Genomic DNA, 26,597 nt, shown 5'->3' on the forward strand with positions numbered 1-26,597 from the left:
GGGATTATTGTCTTCTCCATCTACCCATTAACTCAAAAAACAAAGGATTGGGACTTATCATCCTTCTGCTTCTGGAAATGATGGATGACTGCTTTCAAGGGCAGGAGTCAATGGTCAGATTGGATACATTTTTTTTTTAAAAAAGCATGTGTGGATCTACAATGATCTCAAAGGAAAAAAGTTAGAAAATATAAATAAATACATTAGCCAGGCGCTGGTAGCTCATGCCTGTAATCCTAGCTACTCAGGTGGCTGAGATCTGAGGATTGCAGTTCAAAGCCAGCCCAGACAGGAAAGTCTGTGAGACTCTTATCTCCAATAAACTGACAGAAAACCAGAAGTGGTACTGCAGCTCAAGTAGGTAGAGTGTTAGCCTTTGGCAAAAGAGCTCAGGGACAGAGCCCAGGCCCTTGAGTTCAAAGCCCAAAACTGACTAAAATATATACATGGAACTGGGCACTGGTGGCTCCTGCCTGCAATTCTAGCTACTCAGAAGGCTGAGATCTGAGGATCACAGTTCAAAGCCAGCCCAAGCAAGAAAGTCTGTGAGACTCTTATCTCCAATTAACCACCAGAAAACCAGAAGTGGTGCTGTGGCTAAAGTGGTAGAGTGCTAGCCTTGAGCTGAAATGCTGAGGGACAGTGCCTAGGCCCAGAGTTCAAGTCCCATGACTGACAAATAAATAAGTATATAAATAAATTGATAGGTAAATTATACATGTGTGTAGATTTCACTCCAAATCTGTCCCTGGCAGAGATCTAAGTTAGGCTGACTGGGTTCCAGAGTTAGTTTGCAGCATTTCTCATGCATGACAGCAACTCAGCAGCTACGCAAGGAGCACAAGGATAGTGGGTACTCTCACTGATGTTCTGCAGCTGGATAGCACTCCAGCTGCATTTCACATTTGCTGCACAATTTGGTGAGAAATCACAAGAGACCTCCCACCCCCTACCTCCTGAGAGTTCAGAGAAATCCTTTGCAATCATCTTTGCATGATAGTCTGGCTTTGGGATTGGCATTGACCACTCACTTTTTGATCTTCGATGTATTCAATGTCCGCTGTGTTATAGCCATCGCGCTGGCCTTGTTGCAGTACTTTGAAGCGCCTCTTGCCTATGCTGTCAACCACTGAGCGGCCATCGGCAAAGAATTGAACATGTCTGATCTCTAGGATACATCCATAATCTGCAAAGCTGTTTATTGAGAATGAAATCAAGAAAGTAGAGATGTGTTGAGTTCTATTTCCTGGCCTGGACCCTGCTATTTCTGCAACCTTATGTTGTGCTTCAAGGGACTTTTCCCTAATGGTCTACCCAACAGGCAGTATCTGACTGTAGCAGTACAGCTGCTACCATTTCTTAAGCACATATTATATGCCAGTGCTATGGTTTGTCCCCTTCAAAGCTCAGTTTGAAACTTAAGTGCCTTTGTAACACTATTTTTTTTGGGGGGGGGGGGGGCCGGTCATGGGGCCTGAACTCTGGGCCTGGGTGCTGTCCCTCAGCTCTTCAGCTCAAGGCTAGCACTCTACCACTTGAGCCACAGTGCCACTTCTGGCTTTTTTCTTTTTTGCTTATGTGGTGCTGAGGAATCGAACCCAGGGCCTCATGCATGCAAGGCAAGCACTCTACCACTGAGCCACCTTCCCAGACCCTTTGTAACACTATTAAGAGGTGATTAGACCATGAGGGGTGTAATGAATGGAATAATTATGCTACATTATAAATGATAAGGTTAGTTTCCATCCTCCCTTTCTCCCCTCCCTCACCCTTTTTGTCATGTTATAATGCAGCAAGAAGACCATTGTCAAGAGTTGGGCATGGTAGCACACAACCTATAATCTCAACTACTCAGGAGGATAAGGCAAGAAGATCACAAGTTTGGGGCCAGCCTGGACTACTTATACTTAATAAGATCCTTTCCCAAAATCAAATAAAAATAAAATACAGGGTAGCATGTATGAAGCCTTGGGTTCAATCCCTAGTACAAAAAAAGGCCCTTGTTCAATATAGATACCTAAATCTTGAACTTCTTAGTCTCCAGAAACTTTCTATTACCACTTATAAATAACTCAGTCTATAGTATTTTGTTACAGTATACAAAATAAACTGTCAAGCCAGTGTTTGTACATTATTAATTCATTAATCCTCCCAACAAAAATAAATGAGCTTTGTCTCTTACAGCTGAATATTTGTGATGAATTATCCTATTGATATATGTGATTTGATGCTGCTAAATGCTAAAGTTCATACTTCTGCACAGATAACACTGGAAGACATTAGGTGGGTGCTGGTGGCTCATACCTATAATCCTAGCTACTTGAAGCTGAGATCTGAGGATCACAGTTCAAAGCCAGCCTAGGCAGGAAAGTCAATGAGACTCTTATCGCCAGTGAACCACCAGAAAACTAGAAGTGGCACTGTGGCTCAAAATGGTAGAGAACTAGCCTTGAGCACAAAAGCTCTGGGACAGCACCCAGGCCCTGAGTTCAAGCCCCATGATTGATAAAAAAAAAAAAAAAAGGCAGACAACATTCTTTTCATTGTGTTCTCTATGACTGATAAGTCCTATAGAACAGTGTTACATTTGATCATGAAGATCATTCACTTACTCTATAAAATGGAAGACTATTAGAAATGTCTAAATTATCCCATTAACATAATGTACATCCTAAAAAAACATCATTGTACCACACACTTAATATACAAGGACACTGGATAGGAAAGTAACTTGCCCAAAATCTAATGTGTTCCATGGATGGAGCCAGAATATGAACCTAGGTAGTTTGACTCCATACTTTTAAGCAATATGTTTTCAAAACACTTATCATCTCTTCAATAAAAGATTGGTTCTGAGGCTTTTTATTTTTTGGTGCTGGTACTGGGGCTAGAACTCAGGGCCTGGATGCTGTCCCTTAGTTTTTTTTCCTCTCTAGGCTAGCACTCTACCACTTGAGCCACAGCTCTACTTTCTATGTAGTTCTTTTAAATAGGCAATCTCTCACATGGTAAACTAGGCATCAGAGGGCCACAAGCCCAACAATTGCCCTTGTTGGTGAGCTGGCTAAACCTCATGAGCTAGGCCTCTCCACCTATTGAAGCCCTCCTCCCCCAAAACAATTCCTCCCACAGTTCTTTACTTACCCATTAACAGGGTGGCTAAGACACATTCCAAACTGTCTTGTGCCTGTCTCCATACATCTACGAATCATCAGGCGATAACAAGGCTCAAAAACGTGCAGTGGACATGGAACAGTGGGATAAGCCATGGTGCACACAAAAATAGGCACATTCTTATTTAAGCTGTCAGGAAGAACAAATGAGATGGATATCAAAGCAACGGGGCAGGACATAGAAATGCTGGGCAAATATACTCATGTATTTCCCCTGGGAAGGCAAGGCAGCAATGTCAATGGCTGATAGAAAGACACTGAAATAAAAGTGATGCTGTGGGCTGACTCTCATTATCTAGCACAGAGGTTAGCCTAATGTCTCAGAGACTAAAACTTCGTATTGTACACATTCTAATTTAGCTGGATAGTTCTCTGCTATTTTAACATGTGGGTGATAGCTATAAATCTTACCCTCCTTTCTTCTCTCCCTCCCTCCTTCCTTTTCTTCTTCCCTTCCTTTTCCATCTCTCCCTTTGTTTCCTTCTCTATTCAAAACAATCCTTCCAGGTGTACTGCAGGAAGTATGAAGAAGGGGATGTTGATATAAGTGCATCTAGCTTCCTAGAAGGGAAGTGGGTAATTCTCTGCAAGGTTCTTATGCATATGTCAAATTTGCAAAGCCTCTGGGAGAATGCTCATAGTAGGCTCCGCTAGGAGGAAGTACAAGCAAGAGACAATGAAGAGTAATTTAGCTCACTAATGCTCCAATTTTCCTTTATAGCACAGTAATTGGGGAGCCTTCAATCCAGATGCCTGGTTCACATCATCTAGGATTGGGACCCAAAGATTTGCCTTATAATAAGTAGCCCTGAGGACTAGGATCTTTTTATCTTATTTTTTAATTATTTTATTATATTATTTATTTTTTAATTTTAATTTTTATTGTGAAAATTACTGTACAGAGGGATTTACAATTACATGGGCAAGATAATGAGCCTCCTCCTTTGTTTCCCCTTCCCATCCCTTCCCATCCTCCCCCGACCCCACCCCCACCCAATCCTCCCCCCCCCACCAAAGTTGTAAAGTTCATTTTTCCACATAATGACTTGTATATCTCATTGTTGCAATGGGTCCACCTGTATCCCTATTTAAATGATTTGTTTTTTCCTTTCTCCTCCACAAATTATACCAACCTCAAATACAGTGAAAGCAGGGGTTATACCATGGGGGAGGGACATACAAAGCAACAAAGAAATAATCTTATAAATGTGTTAGAAACAATCACCTGAAAGAAAAAAAACATTTGAATACATATCTTAGGGCTCATTTCCCTAATATCAACTTATCTGACCTTTTCTGCTTGACTCAGACATATACTAGTTATTGCAAATAAGGGAAACCATGGGACCTAAGTTTCTTTGGGCCTGGCTTATTTCACTTAATATAATTTGACTCGGATCTTTTTAAAGACAATCTTCTGGATACTTCAAGAGTTCTCCTGATTAAGCTATTCCAATTTATTCCTGTCAGCACCAACCTGTTTATAGTGCCAACACCAAACTGTTTCTAGTGCCAAGATACATCCTGCTCAGTGGTTTGACTTATGTTTCCTCACAAGGCAGTAATTGCTTAACAACTGATTTAGGGATTCTGTGGAAGGCCCTAGTTTGTAGCATTTGCTGATATGCATGGTGTAAATACTCTCACCATGGCCAATTTCAAACTATCAAGATGATATCACTAGACTATAAGCTGGGAAGAATTGGGCACATTCAATTACAATGAGTGAAACTGAGGATAGAAACAAGCATAGACATACCTAGAAAATTCCTCCATTTCTTCTTCATCAAGTCTTTTTCGTTCCTGAAGTTCTTCTGGTAGGAATTTTGCTATTAACTCCTCCATGACTATGTTTTTGCTATATTTTCTTGAAGCCAAACACTAAATGAGAACACAAGGCAATTAGATAAGATGCAGTCCTCAAAAAAAATTACAAAGGACTTCTGATGCAGTCAAAACAGTCAAACGATCCACATATTGGCATAATTTCAACTAACAACTTCTCTACATCTTATAGTTTAAATTTGGTTTAAAAATATATGCAAATGATTATCTTTATAATTAGAAACATTTTAACAAGGAGGGAAAAAAGCTTGCACAGACGTCTGAAAAAAAATCCCATTACTTTTCTAAAACACTGACATTGAGATAGCTTTCTGTCCAAAATAAAAAGGGAAAACCTTCTCCTTTCCTTTTTCTGATTTTTTTGGGGGGTCCGGTCATGGGGCTTGAACTCTGTCCCTCAGCTCTTCAGCTCAAGGCTAGCACTCTACCACTTGAGCCACAGCACCACTTCCAGCTTTTTTCTTTTTGCTTATGTGGTGCTGAGGAATTGAACCCAGGGCCTCAGGCATGCAAGGCAAGCGCTCTACCACTGAGCCACCTTCCTAGCCCCTCCTTTTTCTGATTATTATGTTTACAGGCTCACAGAAATGGTCTTTATCTGGAATGTGTTGACAGTAGTCTAAGTTCAGGGAGTAAAAACTCCACATTCCTTCATCTTTTCCTACCCAACCCTGTTCTGTACTACTCTTCCTCCTTAATTGGCTTTTGGTTATTTCCTAGTCTGTGTATCTTGCTCTAGTTTATTAGAAACACACATACACCAGATAAACACTGGTAATTTTGTCTATTTGGTTTTTTAACATGCTATCTAGGTATAACTGAAATTGTAAGATGTAATTCCAGCAGCAGATTTCAACTCAATAGTCACTATTACTCTCCTTCCATACCCCAGTGCCTTGGGCATATCTAAGGATCTACAAGTATAGTAGTGAGTATTTAATGGTGTGAATCAAAGGATGTCAAAATTCATTTGCAGAACATCTTATTGTGGGAACTACCCTTAAAAGTACAGCAGGGAGGGAATGCCTTAGTATCAAACTGCTGTCTACAGCCAATAACGTCTCTATTCTACAATAAGCCTGATAGGAATATTTAGCTCTGTGTAAAATAATGTAAGTGTGGCTCATGTGAATACATAAAGGTAAATAAAAATATCTTCTAGCTCCTGAGTCCCTGCCTTCTGGATGCTTTATTAGACATAACCATTGCTGGGCCACAGAAGGACAAACTTCCTTGACAAGTACCCAGTCTTTGCAGGGAAAGCAAAGGGATGGGGGAGGAGCCAATCTCAGGTAACAATGGTTACCTAAGCGTTAAGCATATGGGTAGACTTCTCTTCTTTCTAGTTATCTAAATGTTGTAGTGCTATTGAAACAGAGATATTATTATTTCAGTATGAAATCCATGGGGTTCTCATCTATAAATAGGCTCGCAAATCCCATCCCTTTATCTAAGAAAAAGTATGACTTTGACCCATCTCCAACCCCAATACACATCTCTCAAAGTGACTTTGAGTGATGACTTCATTCCATTTCCTTAGTCTAACTGCTGGAATTTAAATCTCAATATATAATTTTTCTGGACAGATGATCACCTAGAGATAGTCTTGTTTTTGTTTGAGACAAGGTCTTGCTATATAGCCCAAGATGGCCTCAATCTTGACTTTCTCTTACCTCAGCCTCTGGGGTGCTGGGATTATAGGAATGCCTCCCACCACACTCACCACTAGAGAGTCTTGCATCTCTATCTAACCTCCTCTCAGAATTGACAGAGTCAAGGTATATTATTACTAGCTATCAACTGTAATCTACAATTCCCCAAAGAAGGGAAACTAAGGCAGATTTCTGGCCTTCTTTTGCTTCAGCAAATTTTATAAAGGCCCCCTTGAGAACTGAAGGTGGGGATTTATATGATCAATTTTAGACCATCTGAAAACCCTAGAACTTTGTAAGTAGCATGGCAAAAGGGTTGAACATGACCACACTAAAGTTCTGTGAAGGTTTTGTAACTTGGGGCGCTGGAAGTTGATCACTTCCCAAAGCATAATCAATGTTTTGATAAGAGAACATCTAGTACAAGGCTAGTAAGGAAAAAAAGTCACCCCAATTTGTGATGTACTAGATGTCGTGATGGGGTTAGAACCAGAATCTGCCTTTATTACTCACTTAATACTTTTGCTTCCAATACAAATTAATTTCATCACTAATAGTTCCTAAAAAGCTAGATGCTGCTTCATCTCTCCTAAAGGACTGAGAAGGGAGGGATGGCTAAAAGACAGGAACACTAGAGTCTGATAGAGTATTTTGTTTTTGCTCTGGCACACAGCAGTGACTTACGACCCAATTTTAAATAATTCCAAAGAAGCTAACCCAAACAAGGGAAAAGTGGTTTACCTGTAAGAGGCCATCTTTGCACAGTGGACACTTTGCATTATAGTCCAAGCAGCGTTCCAGACACTTTAAGCAAAAAGTATGTCCACAAGGTGTTGTGACAGGCTCATAAAATAATCTGAAATTTAGAAATCAAAATAAAACAAAATGGTAGTAAGGTCAAAAATAAAAGCAGCACTCATGATTAAGGTTTTATAGGATTATGTGGGGAAAAAATTTTGTTGTGAGGAGGACTCTTTCTGTTTTTAAGTCCTTCATAAAAGTCTTACTTTTCATTTCTGAGCCAGACTTAAAGTAATGTTTCTGTTTAGGGCATAGCTATAGATACATATACACCATATTGCAATGGGAAAAGTTTGATTTGTTTGCTGATTTTGTTTCCTTTCTTTTTCACTTACACAAAATTTACTGCTCAATGGATCTTGAACTTGAAACTCTGCTTTATTTATGGCTGGGTAGTAGAAGAGTACTCTAAATGTACTTATAGACATGAATAGAGAGAAATATGAAGATATAGTCATCTATTCAACATATATGTATATGTATATATACACATACTTGACTTCAAGTTGATCCTATTTTAGTTGCTTTAAGGAAGCATGATATTTTCAAAACAACCCACGGACCCTTTATTAAAGTGTTCTGCATCTTCAGAACCCATGGTGGGAGTGCCTGATGACAATTAAGAAGTGGGTCTTGTACTCACCAGTGCATGAGCTCAGAAAGCAGGGAGAGTAGCCTGGTCAAACTATTTTAACCTCTCAAGTGTTCAATTGAGAGGAAGAGACCACTAGCTGAATAGATCCCTCATATGGCTAGGAAGTGCAACAGCCGCTTGTCAGAGTTGGCTCTGGAGCCAATGGCTCATGCCTGTAATCCTTGATACTCAGGGGGCTGATATCTGGGATCACAGTTCAAAGGCAGCCCAGGCAGGAAAGTCTCTGAGACTCTTACCTCCAATGAACTACCAAAGGCCAGAAGTGGGGCTGTGGCTCAAGCTATAGAGCACTAGCCTTGAGCACAAAAACTCAGGGACAGTGTCTAGGCCCTGAGTTCAAGTCCCAGGACTGACACACACACACACACACACACACACAATCAGTCAACAACAATGTCAGTGTTGGAAAGCACTTGAAGAAATTGAATTCACCAAACTAGAATAAAATGGGGTCCAGAGGGATTAGAATTTCAGGAAGTGAAAGTCCCTCTCCAACTTGCACTTCTAGACATCTGCCATTTTTATTAGACAGTGATACACAACCATTGCTGCATATAAGAATCACCTGGGGAGCGTTGCTTCGAAACAGCACCATTGATGTGTAATTTCCATAGAATAAACTGAACAGACGTAAAGGGAACATGTGCTAAGTTGTAATGTATGCAAACACTTAGGAGACCATCATCACAATTTCAGACAATGAACATACCACACTCCTTTTGCAAAACTTTCCTCCCACTCCTATCTGGAAGTCACCTGGGAGATTTGAAAAACTCCAACTGCCCAACACTGTACAGAGATCCAGATCTGCAGACTCAGTGGGCAGGCCAAGCATTTGAATTTTTAAAGCCTCAGTGTGGTTTTAATGTGCAACCAAGGTTGAGAATCACTGAACTATGTGATCCTATCATTCCTGCACCCACCAGCCTCCTAGAATTCTTCAAACATAATTATCAAAGTCACCTGTGGAGTTTTAAATAAACATTCAGTGACACTTCACTGGCTTCAGGAACAGATTCAAGAGGCAAGGGTGTGGGGCAGGGACATTTATGGTAAGTCCATAGAGGTCTGGAATAGGAGAGACACCTTTCATGTATTCATCTGTTGTGTATTTTTTTAATTGTGAAATTTTGTTTACAAAATTAGTTCATTAGTCTAGTAGCATTTGTAAATTTTGGTTATTAAATGTGGCCAAAAAGTTAATTTTCAACAGAAACCTCTTTATGATGGAAGTCCTAAGACAAAAAAAACTACGGAAATAAGACAAAAGTATGACAATTGGAAACGATAAAAATCAAATCTAGGTGGGCGCCAGTGGCTCGCGTCTGAAATCCTAACTACTCAGGAGGCTATCTGAGGATCGCAATTCGAAGCCGGCCCAGGCAGATACGTCTGCGAGACTCTTATCTCCAGTAAAAGCACTCAAAAGTGATGTTGTGGCTCAAGTGGTAGAATCTTAGCCCTGAGCACAAAGAGGCTAAGGGATAGTGCCCAGGCCCTGAGTTCAAGCCCCAGGACTGGCAAAAAATCAAATCTGTCATACTTCCCTAATGAATAATAAATTTAGAGATCATAAAAAAATCCACAGACACCAAGCACTGGTGGCTCATGTCTGTAATCCTAGCTACTGAGGAGGCTGAGATCTGAGGATGTGGTTCAAAGCCAGCCATGGCAGGAAAGTCCATAAAATGTATCTCCAATGGACCACGAGACAACTGGAAGTGGTGCTGTGGCTCCAGGTGGTATAATGCTAGCATTGAGCATAAAAGCTCAAGGACAGCATCTCCAGGCCATGAGTTCAAGTCCCACAATCAACAAAAAATATGTGCTGACTGTTAAGGAATAGGATGCTTCATCCAGGTGCTGGCGGCTCATACCTGTAATCCTAGCCACTCAGGAAGCTGAGATCTGGTCAAAGCCAGCCTGGGCAGAAAACTCTGAGACTCTTCTCTCCAATTAACCAGGAGAAAAAGTAGAGCTGTTGCTCAGGTGGTAAAGCACCAGCCGTGAACAAAAAGGCTAAGGGAGAGTGTGCAGGCCCTGAGTTCAAGCCCCAGAACCAGCAACTATACAAAAAAAGAATAGGATTAATGCACAGAGTTGTCCTTCTATGTGGTAGCAATAAACATTGCTTTTACTTTTTTTTTTTTTTTGGTCTGGTGGTGGGGCCTGAATTCTGGGCCTCCCGCAGTCCCTCAACTCTTCAGCTCAAGGCTAGCACTCTACCACTTGAGCCACAGCACCACTTCCAGCTTTTTTCTTTTTGCTTATGTGGTGCTGAGGAATCAAACCCAGGGCCTCATACATGCAAGGCAAGCGATCTACCACTGAGCCACCTTCCCAGCCCCTGCTTTTTCTTTTAAAGATAACATTTACAACTGCTTTAAACTTGTATGAGACTTCTATGGAAACAACTGCAATATATGTTCCTTGCTATATTTCTGGGTATGTGTAATACTGTATTATTCTACATATTATTAATATGTGGCAATTGTGACTAGCTCCATTATGCTAGTGAAGAAGTTAAAACTCAAAACAGGTTAAATGACTGTTAGTTGGTAAGTAGAAAACGTGGATGGGAAATCAAACCTGACTCCCCAGCTAATCTTCCTTGTCTGCTGCATGACACAGATAAAACTATATGTACCTCTCTGTCTCACATAGATACCACCCACCTACGCTAGATACATATATAATCATATACTCAATTTCAAAGATTTTTTTGGTTGTGAGGTTTGACTTCAGGGCCTGGGTGCTGTCCCTGAGCTTTTTTGCTCAAGGCTAGTGCTCTGCCACTGAAAGCCACAGCTCCACTTCCAGTTTTCTGGTGGTTAATTGGAGATAAGGGTCTCATGGACTTTCCTGCCTGACTGGCTTTGAACCATGATCCTCAGATCTCAGCCTCCTGAGTAGCTGGCCTTACAGGCATGAGCCACCAGCTCCCAGCTATGATTTTTACCTTTGTAGATAGGGACATATACTAGCCCCCTCCACCTTTTTTTAACTTGAGTTTCAGAAAACAGTTTCAGAAAACACTTCAGACAGGCATTTGTGAATCAGGGCAGTAGTAGATTTTCTCACAAAAAAGTGTTTTCCATTGTCACAGAGATGGAATAAACAATGGTAATAATAATTGCCTCCAGTTAGATATCAAGCCAGATAAAATGTTTGCCTTATCTGGAAAGAATTATCTTTTCTTACCAGCTTACATCCTTGAATTGCATTCTGTTGCTCAGATGAGAGCAAAAGGGTGGGAGAGAAAGAAGAGAAGGAGCCTCAATATCTTAACACCCAGTTAATGTTAAAGAGTCCTTAATATATGGTGACTTGAGTAGCTAATACTAGATGAAAAAGCCTCTTTCGATTGACAATAGGGTCGCTGGGCTATTAGGTAAGTAATTCAAATATCAGACATATCACAAAATATCCTTATCACCCTACAGGTGCTATACTTCACAGCAGCCCCAGAGGTGGCCCTCAAGTGGTTGGAATACACAGGCAAGTCACAAACAGGGATTTTCAGCCACTAAAGACTTCACAACAAAGTTTTGAGATATTAAAGTCAGGGGCAACTTTCCTCAGTAGATGTCTCCCAGCTCAGCAAAGGAGACTGGGAAATTGGAAAAGTTCATCCCTCCAGTGCTGTTTCATTCACTCTTTATACCAGTTCCCTGTGAAACTAGAACAGGTTTCACAAATTTGTGGTCTAATTTGTGTTTCTACCAATGCAAAACACAGGACTAGATTTCAGTCTAGAAACTTGCATAAGTGATAGAAATGTGTGATTTCCTGGCCCAGAAGATTGAGATGATCTCTGCTCTTTGACCTTCTCCCTCAAAGACATGTGAAGGTTAAGAACAGAACCTAATAATAACAGCAATAACAGTTGCGCACTGGTGGCTCATGCCTGTAATCCTAGCTACTCAGGCAGCTGAGATCTGAGGATCACAGTTCAAAGCAAGCCCAGGCAGAACAGTCCATGAGACTCTTATCTCCAATTAACCACGAGGAAACCAGAAGTTGCATTGTGGCTTGAAGTGGTAGAATGCTAGCTTTGAGCGAAAGAGCTCAGAGACAGCACCCAGGCCCTGAGTTCAAGCCCCATGACCAACAAAATAATTAAATAAATAAAATAACAGCAATAACAAGAAGAAAAACCTTAGAGACAAAAAAAGAGACTTTCTCCAGACTGGAAAAAGTGAAGGTAATGTATGCATATGAAACATCTCTGTCAACACCTGAGGGCTGCAGTCCTAACACTCAGATGAAAAAAAATGTTCCATTGATTGGCAGGGTTTTTATGACCAGAAAGCAGTGGGCTACTTGTAACTCAGCAACCTATACAACAGCTACCCCAGGCAAAGATGCATTTGGGGGTTGTAGTTTCACATAGAACAAATAGGGAGACAGGATAAAGGAACATTGTAAAGGCTTTTAAACTCAGTGCGCAAACTAGAAGGGAGGGGTCTTATCCTCTCCCTGTTTATTTCTTGTACTAAATTTCTAATCCTTCTCCAAGGCCCCTGTTGAGATCAGGGACAAACAAGATGAAAGGGAGAATACAGAGGAAGAGGAACAAAAGAACTTCAACCTCCCCAAGATTCTTAGTCTAGAGAGAAAAATACAAACAGGAAGAATCTGTATGTTTGATTTTGTATGGCCTGGAGGTTGGTGGGAGTGTTAAGGAGGTTATATAAATACAACAAAGATATGTTCTCTCTGAGAAAGCTACATTAAGCCTATTCCATGGGTCACATAAATCACAGAGGTTGGAGCCATAGTGGTGCTGGTGGTAGCTACAGGGGTCACTTCTCAGCTTGGAACCTGGTCGATCTGCTCCTCTGTTGTGATAGTGAGGGAAATAGTAAAAGGGAGCTGCTTATATAGAATGGCCCAGCCAGTACTAAGCCACTCTAACTGACAATATACACAAGGATTGCTGCATTATCAGGTCTGCCCACACAACCTGACCACCATAGAATTTATATTATGGTTGTTATGTAATGCTGGGGTTGGATCCAGGGCATCACACATGCTAAGCAAATGCTCTACCATTGAGCTATACTTCGAGCCCCAGTAGAATTTTTCTAAGTTTTTCTAGTTTTCAGCTAGGCGCCAGTGGTTCACACCTGTAATCCTAGGAAGCTGACATCTGAGGATCATTGTTTGAAACTAGCCCAGACAAGAAAGTCTATGAAACTCTTTTGGTTCTTTTTGTTAGTCGTGGGGCTTGAACTCTGAGCCTGGACATTTCGCCTGCACTCCAGCTCAAGGTGAGCATTCTATCACTTGAGGCACAGCACCACTTCTGGTTTTCTAGTGGTTTATTGGAGATAAGAATCTCATGGAGTTTCCTGCCCAGGATGGCTTTCAACCCTGATCCTCAGATTTTAGCCTCCTGAGTAGCTAGGATTACAGGCGTGAGCCACCGGTGCCCAGCTTCTGTGAAACTCTTATCTGCAATTAAACATTGAAAAAAAAGAGTGGCACTGTGGCTCTAAGTGGTAGAGTGCTAGCCTTGAGTGAAAAAACTCAGGGACAACACACATGCCCTGAGTTCAAGCCCTCGGACCAGCACAAGAAAAAGAAAGTCCCTATTTCAGGAAATGGAGGACTTACTCTTATTTATATGTCAAGAAAGTCATTGAGAACACACAAAAAAGTATGCAGTTGATAAGAGACGAATAGGTGCTTACAAAGGGCAATTGAATACCTGAGGAGTCTCTGATGATTGGATACACTGTGATAGATCAAAAAATTCTTCTTGATAGCTCTTTTCTTGGACCAACCACCTTAAAAAATATCTGGGGAAAACATCTGTTCCCTTTTTTCCTGTGCTAATACTGGGGCTTTTTTTTTTTTCTGTGCTAGTAAAGGACCTTGGTGCTGTCCTTTAGCTTTTTTTGCTCAAGGCTGATGCTCTATTGTTTGAGACACACCTCCATTTCCAGCTTTTTTTCTGGTTAAGTGGAGATAAAGTCTCCCAGATTTGTTTGTCTGGACTGGCTTTGAATCACAATCTTCAGATCTCAGCATCCAGATTAGCTAGGATTACTAGCATCAGCCACCAGGGCCTGGTTTTAGCTTCCTTTTAATGATGTTTTGGAATGCAGCTACCTCTGAGAATCTACTGAAATTCAACTGTGGACCTTTGTCCTGGACACACACACACACACACACACACACACACACACACACACACACACACTCTCTCTCTCTCTCTCTCTCTCTCTCTCTCTCTCTCTCTCACAACTTCAGTGAATTCATAGTTCGATTTGAATTTATACATAGAACCTAGAACCTTCTCAGGGGGTTCATGGACCTAGTGTTAAGAACCTCAGGTCTTAGGAGTTAAAAACAATGCTTATTGAGTATCAGGTACTATTCTAGATATTAAACGGATTTTCTCAATTAATCCTAACAATCCCATGTGGTAAAGTCTACAAAACAGTGATAATGTCACTTGAACCAGGATTAACAGCCTGTGAGTAGAAAGAGACAGGTTTCAAATCTTGGCTCTGGAGTCCTCTCCACTTGGCCACTCAGTCACAGTTGTGAAATGAAAGAAATGAAGGTAATTAAAAAAAAATTGTATGTGGCTACACACACCATGATCACAGCATCTTTCTACTTTTTGTAGTGGGTAGAATGTGAATAATGTGCCTCTACAGGAATCTGAGCAAGTAGAGATGATATGGCACTAGTTGAAGGAGACATGCTTGACCAAAAGGACTCACATCTTCAACTAACTACTGGTTCATGGCTCAGCATAAAACACAAGTAGTGCCAGGTACTAGTGGCTCACATATGTAATCCTAGCTACTCCAGAGACTGAAATCTGAGGATCATGGTTCAAAGCCAATCCAGGCAGGAAATTCCATGAGGTTCTTATCTCCAATTAGCTACAGAAAAAAAAAAAGAGAGAGAGGCCACCAGAAGTGGCACAGTGGCGCTGTGGCTCAAGGAGTAGAATGCTAGCCTTGAGCATAATAAAGCTCAGGGACAGCACCCAGGTCCTGAATTCAAGCTCCTGGACCGACACAGACACAGAAAACACAAAACACAAGTTAGTCAGGCCTTCTTCTTTGCTTCCAACAAATAGTCTTGTGGCATTGACAGAAAATGCTGAGCTTTGAGTTATTGATCCAGTAGTTAAAACTGGAACTAAAGTTATAAGATAAATTATTTTCTAGGTCTAGGAAAATAACGTAAATAGAAGTCATGGGATGATAGAAGAGGGAAGGTTAAAAAATAAGGACTATAACCAACTAGAAAGTGTTATATCCTGTCTTCAAGATATTCAGTTAATAACAAACAAGCCCAATGAGGACCAAACAAAAAATATATTCATCTCAAGGGCCATCAGTTTGGGATCTTGCCATGCTTTAGGTCTTTCTAAGTTAGAAGTCAAGAATATAGAATGTAGCTAGGTACCGGTGGCTCATAGCTACTTAGAAGACTGAGATCTGAGGATTGTGGTTCAAAGCCAGTCCGGGCAGGAACATCTGTGAGACTGTTATCTCCAATTAACCACCAGAAAACCAGAAGTGATGCTGTGGCTCAAGTGGTAGAGTGCTAGCCTTGAGCTGAAGAGCTCAGGGACAGCACCCAAGCCCAGAGTTTAAGCCCCACGACTGACCAAAACAAAACAAAAAAAAAAAACAGAATGTGGAATGTGGCCTCTGTGCTGTATATACAAGGTGGCTCTGTGAGATTGCTGTGATTTCCTTTTCACTAAAACCGTGCTTTTACATGCTAACCAACTGAGTGGGTATGTCACTAACAGGAAGGTCAAGATACCAGAGAGGAGAATATATCAGGTAGTAAATGATAACACATCACGTACCTCATACACAGGGCACATTCAAGATCAGATGCGTCAAAAGTAAGTGGAATAGTAAAAGCAGGCTTGGACTCCTGATCAGTGGGAAGATCTGTGATTTAGAAAGCAAGAAGTCAGATCTGCACCAACTTTGATTTCAGAGATAGTGCTTCTGAGATTAAAATGTTTTTCAACTCATCACTCTTACCTCTCCCCATTACCCCACACACTAATCTAGTGACTGCCTAAGCCATCAGGAGTGAGATTCCGCACAGGAGGCTCTCAGAGATTTCCAAAAACCCTTAGTGAAAGAAGTGAAAGTCCAGGAACTATGGAGACTTCATTCAACAGCAGCAGCTCCACTGACTGAGCCAGGCCTTCAGATCTAGGACTGAATCTTGCTTGGTATTTCCAACCTGTCTCAGAAACTTATGAAGCTGCAGCTGCTGCTTCTTAGAACAATTTGAATGAATTCTGACCAACTTCTACCATCCTCCATTCCTGGAACAGGGACGATGGCAGGGAAAAGTTGGCCTAGAATGAAGTGACACCATCAAAGACTTCAGATGTCATTATTTGGTGCTGGGCTGCCTTGGCTTTCCTTGATAATCACCATTGAGATTTGCAGTGTCCTAGGCACTCATGCACCATCTGGCAGAAACCTTACAGCACCCCCTGAGGTCACAGCTGGTAAATGCCATAGCTAGGCCCTACAACCAGAGCCAGAGGCACTCCCATGTGGAGGGTAACTGGCATATATCAGTGAGTCCAGTCATCAGCTCCAAGCCACTTTCTCCCTGGATAGAATCAGTACCTTTCTTGAAGTCCTTATGAAGTATATCTGTGTCTTCTTCAGGTTCGACTTGACTATGTGTCCTTTTCTTTTGTCTGCAGTTGTCAGACTCAACACAGGCAATGGCCTGCGTCTCCTTCTTTTCCAGGTCTTTCACATGGTGTTGCTGACCATCCACTGTTCCGTGAATGACATTCATCAGATTGTTGCTGTATGTTCTGGCTGTTGGTTCCCTATGATCAGAGCAATGTGAAAGCTCTGAATTTTCCTGGAGGAAGAAAGAACCAAATATAAGACTCTACTTAGGCAATATTATCCTCTGGTATTGTTACCCAGAGGGGATAAAGAGAATAACAGGTCACTCTTGATCACTTAGAGGACATACAACTCAAGTGTGGGGCAGTCGCTGGGATTTTCTCCATTCCAGTCCACACAGCATGTCCAGATCATGTGGAGTTAGGCAAGGACAATAGGTATGGAGGAAATGCTCCTGGGCAATGGGGAAGGAGGAACATAAGGAAAACACCCCCTCTTCCTCCTATCTGCATCATTCTCCAGCAACCACTTTAAGGCATTGAGGGAAGATCCTGACACTCATTACTTCCTCTCACCCTCACTGTCATTCCCAGCCATGTGCAATCCCCAAAACCCTGCTCTAAAAGGACTTTCAATAAGGCTTTGGCCCAGGTCTGTTCACAGGTTTGCCAAGCTACCTCAAAGCTATGTGCTATACATAGCTATTCCTTCTCTAATACTTTGGGCCTCAAAAAAGACACAAAGTCTTTGGGCAAAACAATCAGTATGGTCTCTAGCTTTTTGTCCAGGAGAAAGATAATTTGAAAACAGATCTAGAAATAAATCCAATGACATGTTTATGTAGATTTATCTGGAGAATCTTTTGTAGACTCTAACTTCACAGGTCAAAAAGTTCATCATGTTTCACATGAAGGGGAGTTAGGGAAAATGATGAAGTGAAGAAAAACCCATGTGGGTTTTCTCAGTCTCTATCATGTACTGTATCCTAATACTGTAGTAATACAACTTTCACCTTCCATGGTCCAAGGCATTGTGCAGGCAAGGGTATATACTGCTTTATAGAGCAGTTTGGGTGAAAACTTATGCCCCTTTTCCCAGCTGGCTCACATTTAGAAAGCCAGGAGTACTATTGTTTCTTCATCTCAGCCTCTGCTGCAAGTAAAAATCCAGGAACTTGGGTTTAGTATTAGCATTCTCACTTGGAATAATGACCATTGGAGGCTCTCTGATTTCAGGAATATTCCACATTATGCTCTAAAAAAAGCAGGCATGTTTTCACTTAATTCCTTCTTCAGGGCAGGGACACAAAATAATGAAATGCGGGTGCCAAGGTCTTATATATAAGCAAAGAATACTAGCATAAATAGGAAGGAGAAGCTGGTTGCCAGAGGTGCCCAAGGTATTCAGCACTGAACTCTTGTCTTCGAGTCTGGACTTCTGAGCCCAGTTTCTTTCCCTTAACCTCTATTAGGAAAGCTAGCAATTGTAGTCCAGGCTCTATATTCTGTTCTCTTATTCTCAAAGAGAGAGAGACATAAATACTTGTCTTCCAAGAACTTCAACTTAACCCTCTCTATAAACTTTCTTCTTCTTTGCTACAAATATTGTGTATATATATGTGTGTGCGTGTGTGTGTATACATATACATATATACACATATACACATACATATGTTATGTGTACATATATATACATATATACACATATGGGAAGCCTAGTTATATGTAAGGTATAGTGCAGGGATTTAAAATTATGTTCACTTGGAGATCAAATGGAATTGCCTTTACACAAGGACCTCAGCTGATGCTCAAAGACCAGTAGTTTAAACAAACAAAACTCAGGAAAGTAAGGGTAGTAAGATTATTTCCCAGACTCCGCCCCAAAGTGAAACAAAAAAAGTCCACCCCAACTATATGGCTCCCGGGGAAGTGGGTCAATTCCTTGTCATTGTACCAAATCTTTCTCTTGGCTGGATCTGACCAAAACTTAAAAAGAAATATAACAAATAAACAAACTTTGGGGCTAGGCCTGAAATTTACAGCTGTATCTTTAAGAAGTAACCTTCTTATATATGTCTTTTTTTTTTTCTTTCTTAGAAGCCATAGTAGGAAAATTAGGGCTTACTCTCTGTGTTTACCCACAAAACAGCAAAACAAAGCTTCACGAGTGAACCAGGTGAGTTGAGTTTTACCTGTGACAACTTTGGTAGATTATGACTGGTGCCTTCAGTAGACATTGTTCCTACGTGTTCCTTTAATCTAGGGTGAGGTGCCAACAGCTTCAGGATATCGGGAGAATCCCCCGGGACTGATGGTGAAAAGAAACTAAGGAGAAGCTGTGACATAAAACAGAAGACTTCACTACTTAAGTTTCTACAGGTACTCAGGTGGGGTTGGGGGGAAGGGATCAGGGAGGGAGACAGACCTTGCAGGACAAAACTCCAAGGAGGAAGCCTTGGACTAGTATCCCTGGACACACCAGGGAAAGGGCTCTTGCTTCAGCAAACATCAGAATCACTCCTTATGAAAAAAAGCCAAATTTCTTATCCCCATTCCTATCTCCCCAGGTCTGAAGTGCAGCCCAAGAATCTGGATTTTGAGAAGGCACTACAGATGCCTGTTACCAAGACAATATTAAGAGTCACCACTTCAGTTCTACTATTCCACAGGAACATCCACACATTGGAATGAAAGAGTGGTGAAGTCAGGAGCAAAATTCCAGTTGAGGAACATGGAGTCATGTCTACAAGACCTGAGGGGACAAAAGGCTATAAATGTCTCCTAGGTTTATCACTGTTTCTTTTCTTGGCTTATACATTTTGCTTTCTCCTCTCACCACTATCACCCTTGTATCTTTAATTCCTTCAGATCCAGGGACCTGAACCATGAAGTATTAGGAAATCCCAACTTAAACTTCCTCCCTCTTCTTCTATAGCCTCTCTCTTATTTGAGCCTTCTCTTTCCAGAAAATGTTAGGTTAGGTTCAAGTACCCAAGGCAGGCAGATTCTAGTCTATTGCTGGTTCTGCTTGCAACTGGAAAGGCTGGAAGAATAGAGAGAAGAAGCAGAACATATTTGTAATCAAAGTTGTTCATTCAAATGCAGGCTGCACTACTAGCTGTCCATATTCTTGCTCCAATTCTTCCCTCTGCCAGGTACCAGGGATTATAAGAATGTGTGTGTGTGTGTGTGTGTGTGTGTGAGAGACAGAGGGAGAGGGGGAGAGAGAGAGGGAGGGATGGGGAGAGAGAGCCAGAGAGAGAGAGATGTAACTCAAGAAGAGCAGGTCATGGGGCTTCTGAAATATCAAGCGTCTGCAATTAGCAGTATGTGCAGACTTGGAAGATTTATTAGAGGATCTCCCATACCCTTGTTCAGGCCTCACAGTCAGGGTATTAACTGATCAAGGCAATCTGACAGAACACCAAGCTCCCACCAGTTTCTTCATACTGTTCCTTCATAAGTGCACTTACCATCAAATCACACCCTGCTAGGACACCAAAGCTCAGCTCAAGTGTTTCCTTCCTTTACTACTTCCATCTCTCTGATCTCACCTGCCCTTTCATGTTTTCTACAGATGATGACACAGAGTCTCCAACAAAGCCATCCTAAGTGGTCTTGGAATTGTGTCACAGCAATAAGTTCTTCCAGCCAGATGGCCAGCTCTGGAGAGCACAGAACAGATGCCTAATAAATACTCAGCACATTGGATAGAATTGAATACTTATCCATCCCAGGGCCCAAAGAAAAGCCCAGCTTTCTGCTCAAAGTCCTCAGAGGATCTCATTGTTTCCTTCCAGCTCTGGAAAACCCATTCCCCAGGTGTAAGTTTGCAGAGGAATGAACTGGGGAGACATAATGCCCGAGAACCTAAATGCCAGCTTTCAGAAGCCCTTCCTCTCCAGGAGCCAAAATTGGCATTCAGAAGTCCTACAGTGGAGCCCAACAGAAGCAACACACTTGGTAAGCAGTCTCCTTGGAATCCTCCACAAAAGAGAATGAACCTTCCAGGGTACCAGGATGAATGGGCAGAGGATGGCAGGAGGGAAAAGGACAGTGAGAAGGACATATCAAAGGAAATAAGATGGAAATAATAGTGTCAGTACCCTCCTTTTCTTTACTACCTAAGATCTTTTTCACTCTAGGCCTTCTCAATGGATTTGGAAGACAAAAGTTTGGGTCAACTCTCAGTAAGCAAAATCATTCCACGTGAATGAAAGTCAATTCCAAGGCAGCTTTAGCCTTAGAGAGGCACAACTGGGTCAAGAAGGGAAGAACAAAAAAGAATCTGAGGTTAAAAAAAAAAAAAAAACACCGGAAAGAAACACAGGGCTGCGAGTTCCAAGGCAGCTTATTAATGCTAAGTGAATCTGGACCATTTTTGTCAAATCTTTAGCCCTAAAATTGAAGCAATTCAGTGAGTAAGTAAAGCTAAGGTCTCTCTGTGATCTCTCTGTGGTCTGCTCTGGTCTCATGGCACTCAGAAATTTGCTTCTAAAATCTCACACTAGCTTTAGAACTCTTTAACATTCATCACTGGTGTACATTCACATGTATTGTCTGGCATTACCATTAACAAATATAAGATTACAAGTTCCTTGAAGACTTTATATGCCTCTGTGGGTCTATAGAACTTCAGAAAATGCCTTGTCTTTCATCCCAACAGACAAGGGTGAAAATAACAACAGCCCATCTATAAAAGCAAACTGGAGAGAAATATCCATCCAGCTGATAACCAGAATCTCCCAGGCTAGAGAATGGACAAAGATGTTTTAAGAAAGAAGAAAATCACATTCCTCTTGTGTTCAAGACCTGCCTCTTAGAGCATTTGTATACCAGTCCCCAAGGCTCTCTTAACTGTCCCTCCAGAATTGGGTAATTCCATTGCTAGTTCTCAGTCCTCTCAGTAAATATTCAAATTCAGGACACATCCTTCTGGGACAGCAGGATATTGGAATAAAGAAGGGGTAGACATTGGAAGCAGACCAAATTGAGTTTGAAAGTCTTCCCACCTACCAAGAGATAGATGTACGATCAAGCTCTAGAAAGTCACCAAGCAACGGCCTCCTGCAACATGGAGATAAATCACAGCACCTACCCTCATAGTGAAGTTGTGGAGATTAAATTGTATCTTCCACATAAAGCACCTAGCACAGTGTCTGGTGTATAGGAAAGGCTCAGGAAATTTAAGATGTGAGGAGAGGTCCCCAGTTGGAACAATTTTCCCTGATCCATACATGTTTTCCTCCCCCCCCCCCAAAAAAAACCAAACAAACAAAAAAACAACTCTATCCAAACACCCAAACCAGGTCAAAGCAACTTCTCTAACAGGAAATTCTCTGTTGGAGGCAGAAAATCCACAGGCCAGCTTTCACCAAGTTTATCAATTTTGCTAAAGACTCCTTTCTAGAGCCTTTAGAAACCAGTCTTGTTTCTTATTCATATTCTTCTTCAATTGTCCTGCCAAAACATATAGGAACAGAAGGCCTTGTGGCCTGGTCATGAGTAGAAGGTGGGACATAAGAGAGCAAAGATAACTATTAGCATCCAACTTTTAGGTTAATTATCCAGACACCAGGAGAGTTAATTGTAAAACAATAAACAGTAAAATCCATCATGTTGTTAGTATATCATGCATTTTTTTTGGTAACACCACATTTTTCTGGGACCCAAATGTTGGAAGAACTATTTGGATTATATTCTAATGGTTCTACTTTGCATTTGTGACACAACATGTTTAAGTGTCAGCAAAGGAAATGAAATTGGAGTTGGAGTCCTATGTGAGACGGGGACCATCACCATCACCATCCCTTCCCAGGAGCTGGCCATTCCATATGACTGGTGAAACTGTAATTCAGACAAAGAAAAGTTATACAACTGCCAGTAACCCTATATTCCAGATCTTTCATTAACAATCAGAATTTCCTCAGCAAGTCTCTACCCTCAGGTTAGCTCACATGGTGAATGTCTGGATTTGTTTTTGTGCGGATTCCGGGGCTTGCACTCAGGACCTGGGCATTGTCTCTGAGCTTTTGTGTTCAAGGCTAGTGCCATATCACTTTGAGCCATAGTGCCATTTCCAGTATTTGGTTTTATATCCCATTAATAATTCAGACCCTGAGTCAAAGCATTCCTCACAGACTCCTACAAAATTCAGAAAAGCTGATCAATTTGAATGTACACAGTAGGAAGGTAGTGTTTCTGGGTGGTGAGCTGACACTCTGTGTCTCTTCTGTCCCCTAAATCCAGGGGACCACCCACTCAGGATTCCAAATGCCAGCAAGGCTAGTAGCTTCATCTCCCTCCCTAGAAAAGAAAGGTCAGTGGGATCCAGTAGACAAATGGACCTGGTGTCATCCCAATTTACCTTTTGAGCTTCATATCTCGCCTTTGTGTTCCTTCCATCGAGGGACACGCAGTATAGGAATTCCCGTAGTGCCTCCTCCACCTTGCCTAGGTTAACTAAGGCTTGTGCCTTTCTAAAATGTGCCTGCAAGAAAACATTAGCATTAGCCAGGTGCCACTGGCTCATGTCACGCCAGCAATTCTAGCTACTCAGGAGGCTGAGATCTGAGGATCAAGGTTCAAAGCTAGCCCAGGCAGGAAAGTCTGTGAGACTCTTATCTCCAATTACCCACCAGAAAACCAGAAGTGGCACTGTGGCTCAAAGTGTTAGAGTGCTAGCCTTGAGCAATAAAGTTTAGGGACAGCATCCAGGTGCTGAGTTTAAGCCCCATAACGAAAGAACGAAAGAACGAAAGAAAGAACGAAAGAAAGAAAGAAAGAAAGAAAGAAAGAAAGAAAGAAAGAAAGAAAGAAGGGAGGGAGGGAGGGAGGGAAGGGAGAAGGAAGGAAGGGAGGGAGGGAGGAAAACATTTGCATTCAGTCTCATTCACATTCTTAATGCTACTATTCTTACTAACCATCTCTGGGTACTTCCAGAGCAGTCACTATTGTGTCAAGCATTTTCACAGAACTCTTTTTATCTGCATCTTTATCACATAAGCAACTATTTTTAATCCTATCAGAAAGAGGGCAAAACAGACTTAGAAAAGTAACTTGGCTACATTAACACAGCTGATAAAACACAGAAGCAGGATTTGAACCTGGAACTGTCCCAAAGCCCATATTCTTCACCAGTTTATTGCACTACCTTTGCTCTGTCCGACCATTAAATGAGGTATCGTGAGCATAGCCAAAAGCCCCACTGGACCCTACATTAGCCCAGCTTTCACAGCCTATTCAGTCAGGTAGACCTTCCTTTGAACTGATATGTAAACAGACACCTGGTCAACAGGAGTGGCTTGAGTAAGCACTTAGACTTGTGCATCATTTTCCAAAGAAGGCCCAAGAGAAGGAGCATAACCCCCTCCCCGGGACCTCAAACATCACTAATGACAAACTTGGGGCTGCAACTGTGACATAAGGACTCTGAGAACACTCTTCACCACAAAGCAGTCTATTGTTCAGAGGGATAACTCGTGGTTGAACCAAGATTTTTGCTTCTGGGAACTCAGCTCATTTCTGCTCCCTCCCTATATCAAAAAAAAATTGAGAAGTTTTAGGGTTCCCGGGGTTCAAGTCCAAATGTGCTGGGTGAGACTATAAAGAAAGCAGAACACATAGAAGAAAAAGAAAGAAGAAAATGGGAGAGGGTTGCCTTCTCTTTGTGTCTCTAGAGAGTGAATGGAATGATCAGATTCTCACATGCTTCTGCATGGCTAGAGGGGCTGGCCAGGAGCTGCCTTCTTGAGCTGAGCCTTGGGCCTGGTGCAAACCTCTGATCAACTTCTGCCCATGTTCCCATCTCCTTCTGGAGCCTAATTCTAGCTGATGTCCTAGTTGCTTCTCCCAACAATATGAACTAGGGCCAGAAGGAGCAAGGCTTATGTGACATTGCATGGAAGCTAGAGGGGCTTCCGGAGTCCCAGGAAGCAATTCATATACTGCACCTGCTCAGGGTAGTCCCCTTCCCCTTTGCCCCACTAACAACTGTAAAGTCTTCAAGTCGTGATGACCACTGGATGCTCACTGGATGGCCGGTTTAAGGCTGCCAGAGAAACCTTTTCTTCTAGAGCAATTCCCATAGAAATGGTGGGAAATGCACAAATGGGAATGTGAAGTGGTTTGGAAATGGATTTATCAGCTTTTCTATGTCCCAAAAAATCCTGCATTGCCCTCCCCTTTCCTCCCAACCACCAGGAAATGTAATTCCTGCTTCATACTGTCAGCAACTCTTCCTTCACTTTTTCCATTTCATCAAAAATGCTAACTGTCTTGTATGATATCACTGCTTTCAGCCCTAGGCCCTAGGCTCATGACAGGAAAATTTTTAAAGTTACAAGGGAGGTTCTCTTACCTCCAGGCAACTTCCTGACTTGAGCCACAAGGATGCCAGAACTGCCTCCACTAAACTTCCTTTTAGTTAAGACAATGGTGGTTTGTATTAGGCTGTAAATGTGTTCCTTAGGCAAAAGAACATACTGACCCAGCATCATCCATGAAAACTTTCTTGTGAAAGAGCCTAGGAATTTCACCCTCACATGAATGGTAGAGTAGGCAGGTTCACAATGCTTTATCTGAAGTTCCTAGATCCAAAAGGAAATCTAATAGCCCAATATTTTCATAAGCTTGACATTATATAACTCATTTAGGTGGCAACACCTTACCTAAGGTGATGAAAAGTATTGGAAAGTATTTGTGAGATTTACTGTGAGTTTTCATGTAACTCACTGCAGAGGAAGTGTGTATAATGACTGTGATTGGGACAATGATTGGGTAATACAAATGATTAGGACACTGTCCTGAGTTTACTAAGGGTACTTCTGACTAGAAAGTATGGTCTTCCTTCAATTAGAAAAACTATATTCTGAACATGTTTGTCTCATGAAATTCAGATAAGACATCATGATCCTATGATCCTATTCTTGGATAAGTTAACGCAGGAAGCTTTCTAGCTTGTGGAATGTTCTCTTGGTCATGCTCATTTTTGACCCTTAAACATTCCTATAAGGCTATCAGTATTGCTAGGAATAGCATCATTTTATATACATGATGGCACTTGGGAATCAGAGAGAAAAGCCACCTCTCTCTCTCTCTCTGCCAATTCTAGGGCTTGAACTGAGGGCCTGGGCACTATCCCTAAGCTTCTTTTTGCTCAAGGGTAGTACTCTACCACTTGAGCCATAGCACCACCTCCAGCTTTTTCTGTTTATGTGATACTGAGGAATCAAACCTAGGGCTTCATGCAAGCTAGGTAAGCACTCTACCACTAAGCCACATTCCTAGCCCCAAGAAGCCACTTCCCCAGGGCACTTTGCTTGCAAGTAGCACAGCCTAGGCTTAAATCGAATCTTCTAAATAAAATATTTACACATGGTTGAACTAAGTACTGGGGCCAGACAGAGATGCAGAAAATGATACTTGCTATCCAAGTGCCATGATGCCTGCCTTTTCAGGGTCTCAAACTTCTTCCTTTGCTTGTTTGTGGAGTGCTCTGCCACTTGAGCTAACTGTCTGTCCTGACTTTGTGCTGGTTATTACTAGAAATGGAGTCTTGGGGCTTTTCTGCTTGGGCTGGAGTTGACCCTGATCCTTTGGATCTTTGCTTCCTGAGTAGTTAGGATTACAGGGCTGGGAAGGTGGGTCAGCAGTAGAGTGCTTGCCTTGCAGGCATGAAGCCCTGGGTTCGATTCCTCAGCACAACATAAACAGAAAAGGCCCAAAGTGACACTGTGGCTCAAGTGGTAGAGTGCTAGCCTTGAGCTGAAGAGCTCAGGGACAGCGCCCAGGCCCAGAGTTCAAGCTCCACAAGCAACCAA

At 41.8% G+C, this 26,597-nt stretch overlaps 1 protein-coding gene across 3 annotated transcripts in view; it reads right to left on the reverse strand.

Moving 5' to 3' along the window:
• The window catches only part of Lonrf3 (LON peptidase N-terminal domain and ring finger 3), a 37,835-nt gene that overhangs the window by 6,003 nt on the left and 5,235 nt on the right, over positions 1 to 26,597 (reverse strand). For 2 of the 3 annotated variants that reach the window (XM_042702512.1, XM_042702511.1), the window contains 8 exons: positions 23,144 to 23,266; positions 18,969 to 19,112; positions 16,763 to 17,009; positions 15,973 to 16,060; positions 7,412 to 7,526; positions 4,933 to 5,054; positions 3,145 to 3,303; positions 1,032 to 1,194 (listed from right to left, as the gene is read on the reverse strand). In XM_042702512.1, the coding sequence (XP_042558446.1) occupies positions 1,032 to 1,194; positions 3,145 to 3,303; positions 4,933 to 5,054; positions 7,412 to 7,526; positions 15,973 to 16,060; positions 16,763 to 17,009; positions 18,969 to 19,112; positions 23,144 to 23,266 (1,161 nt within the window). The remainder of the gene's footprint in view (positions 1 to 1,031; positions 1,195 to 3,144; positions 3,304 to 4,932; positions 5,055 to 7,411; positions 7,527 to 15,972; positions 16,061 to 16,762; positions 17,010 to 18,968; positions 19,113 to 23,143; positions 23,267 to 26,597) is intronic. The other variant, XM_042702513.1, reaches the window with a different exon arrangement.

Source organism: Dipodomys spectabilis, unplaced genomic scaffold (genome assembly GCF_019054845.1).
Source record: "Dipodomys spectabilis isolate Male_0828 unplaced genomic scaffold, ASM1905484v1 ptg000325l, whole genome shotgun sequence".
NCBI classification, from domain to species: domain Eukaryota; kingdom Metazoa; phylum Chordata; class Mammalia; order Rodentia; family Heteromyidae; genus Dipodomys; species Dipodomys spectabilis.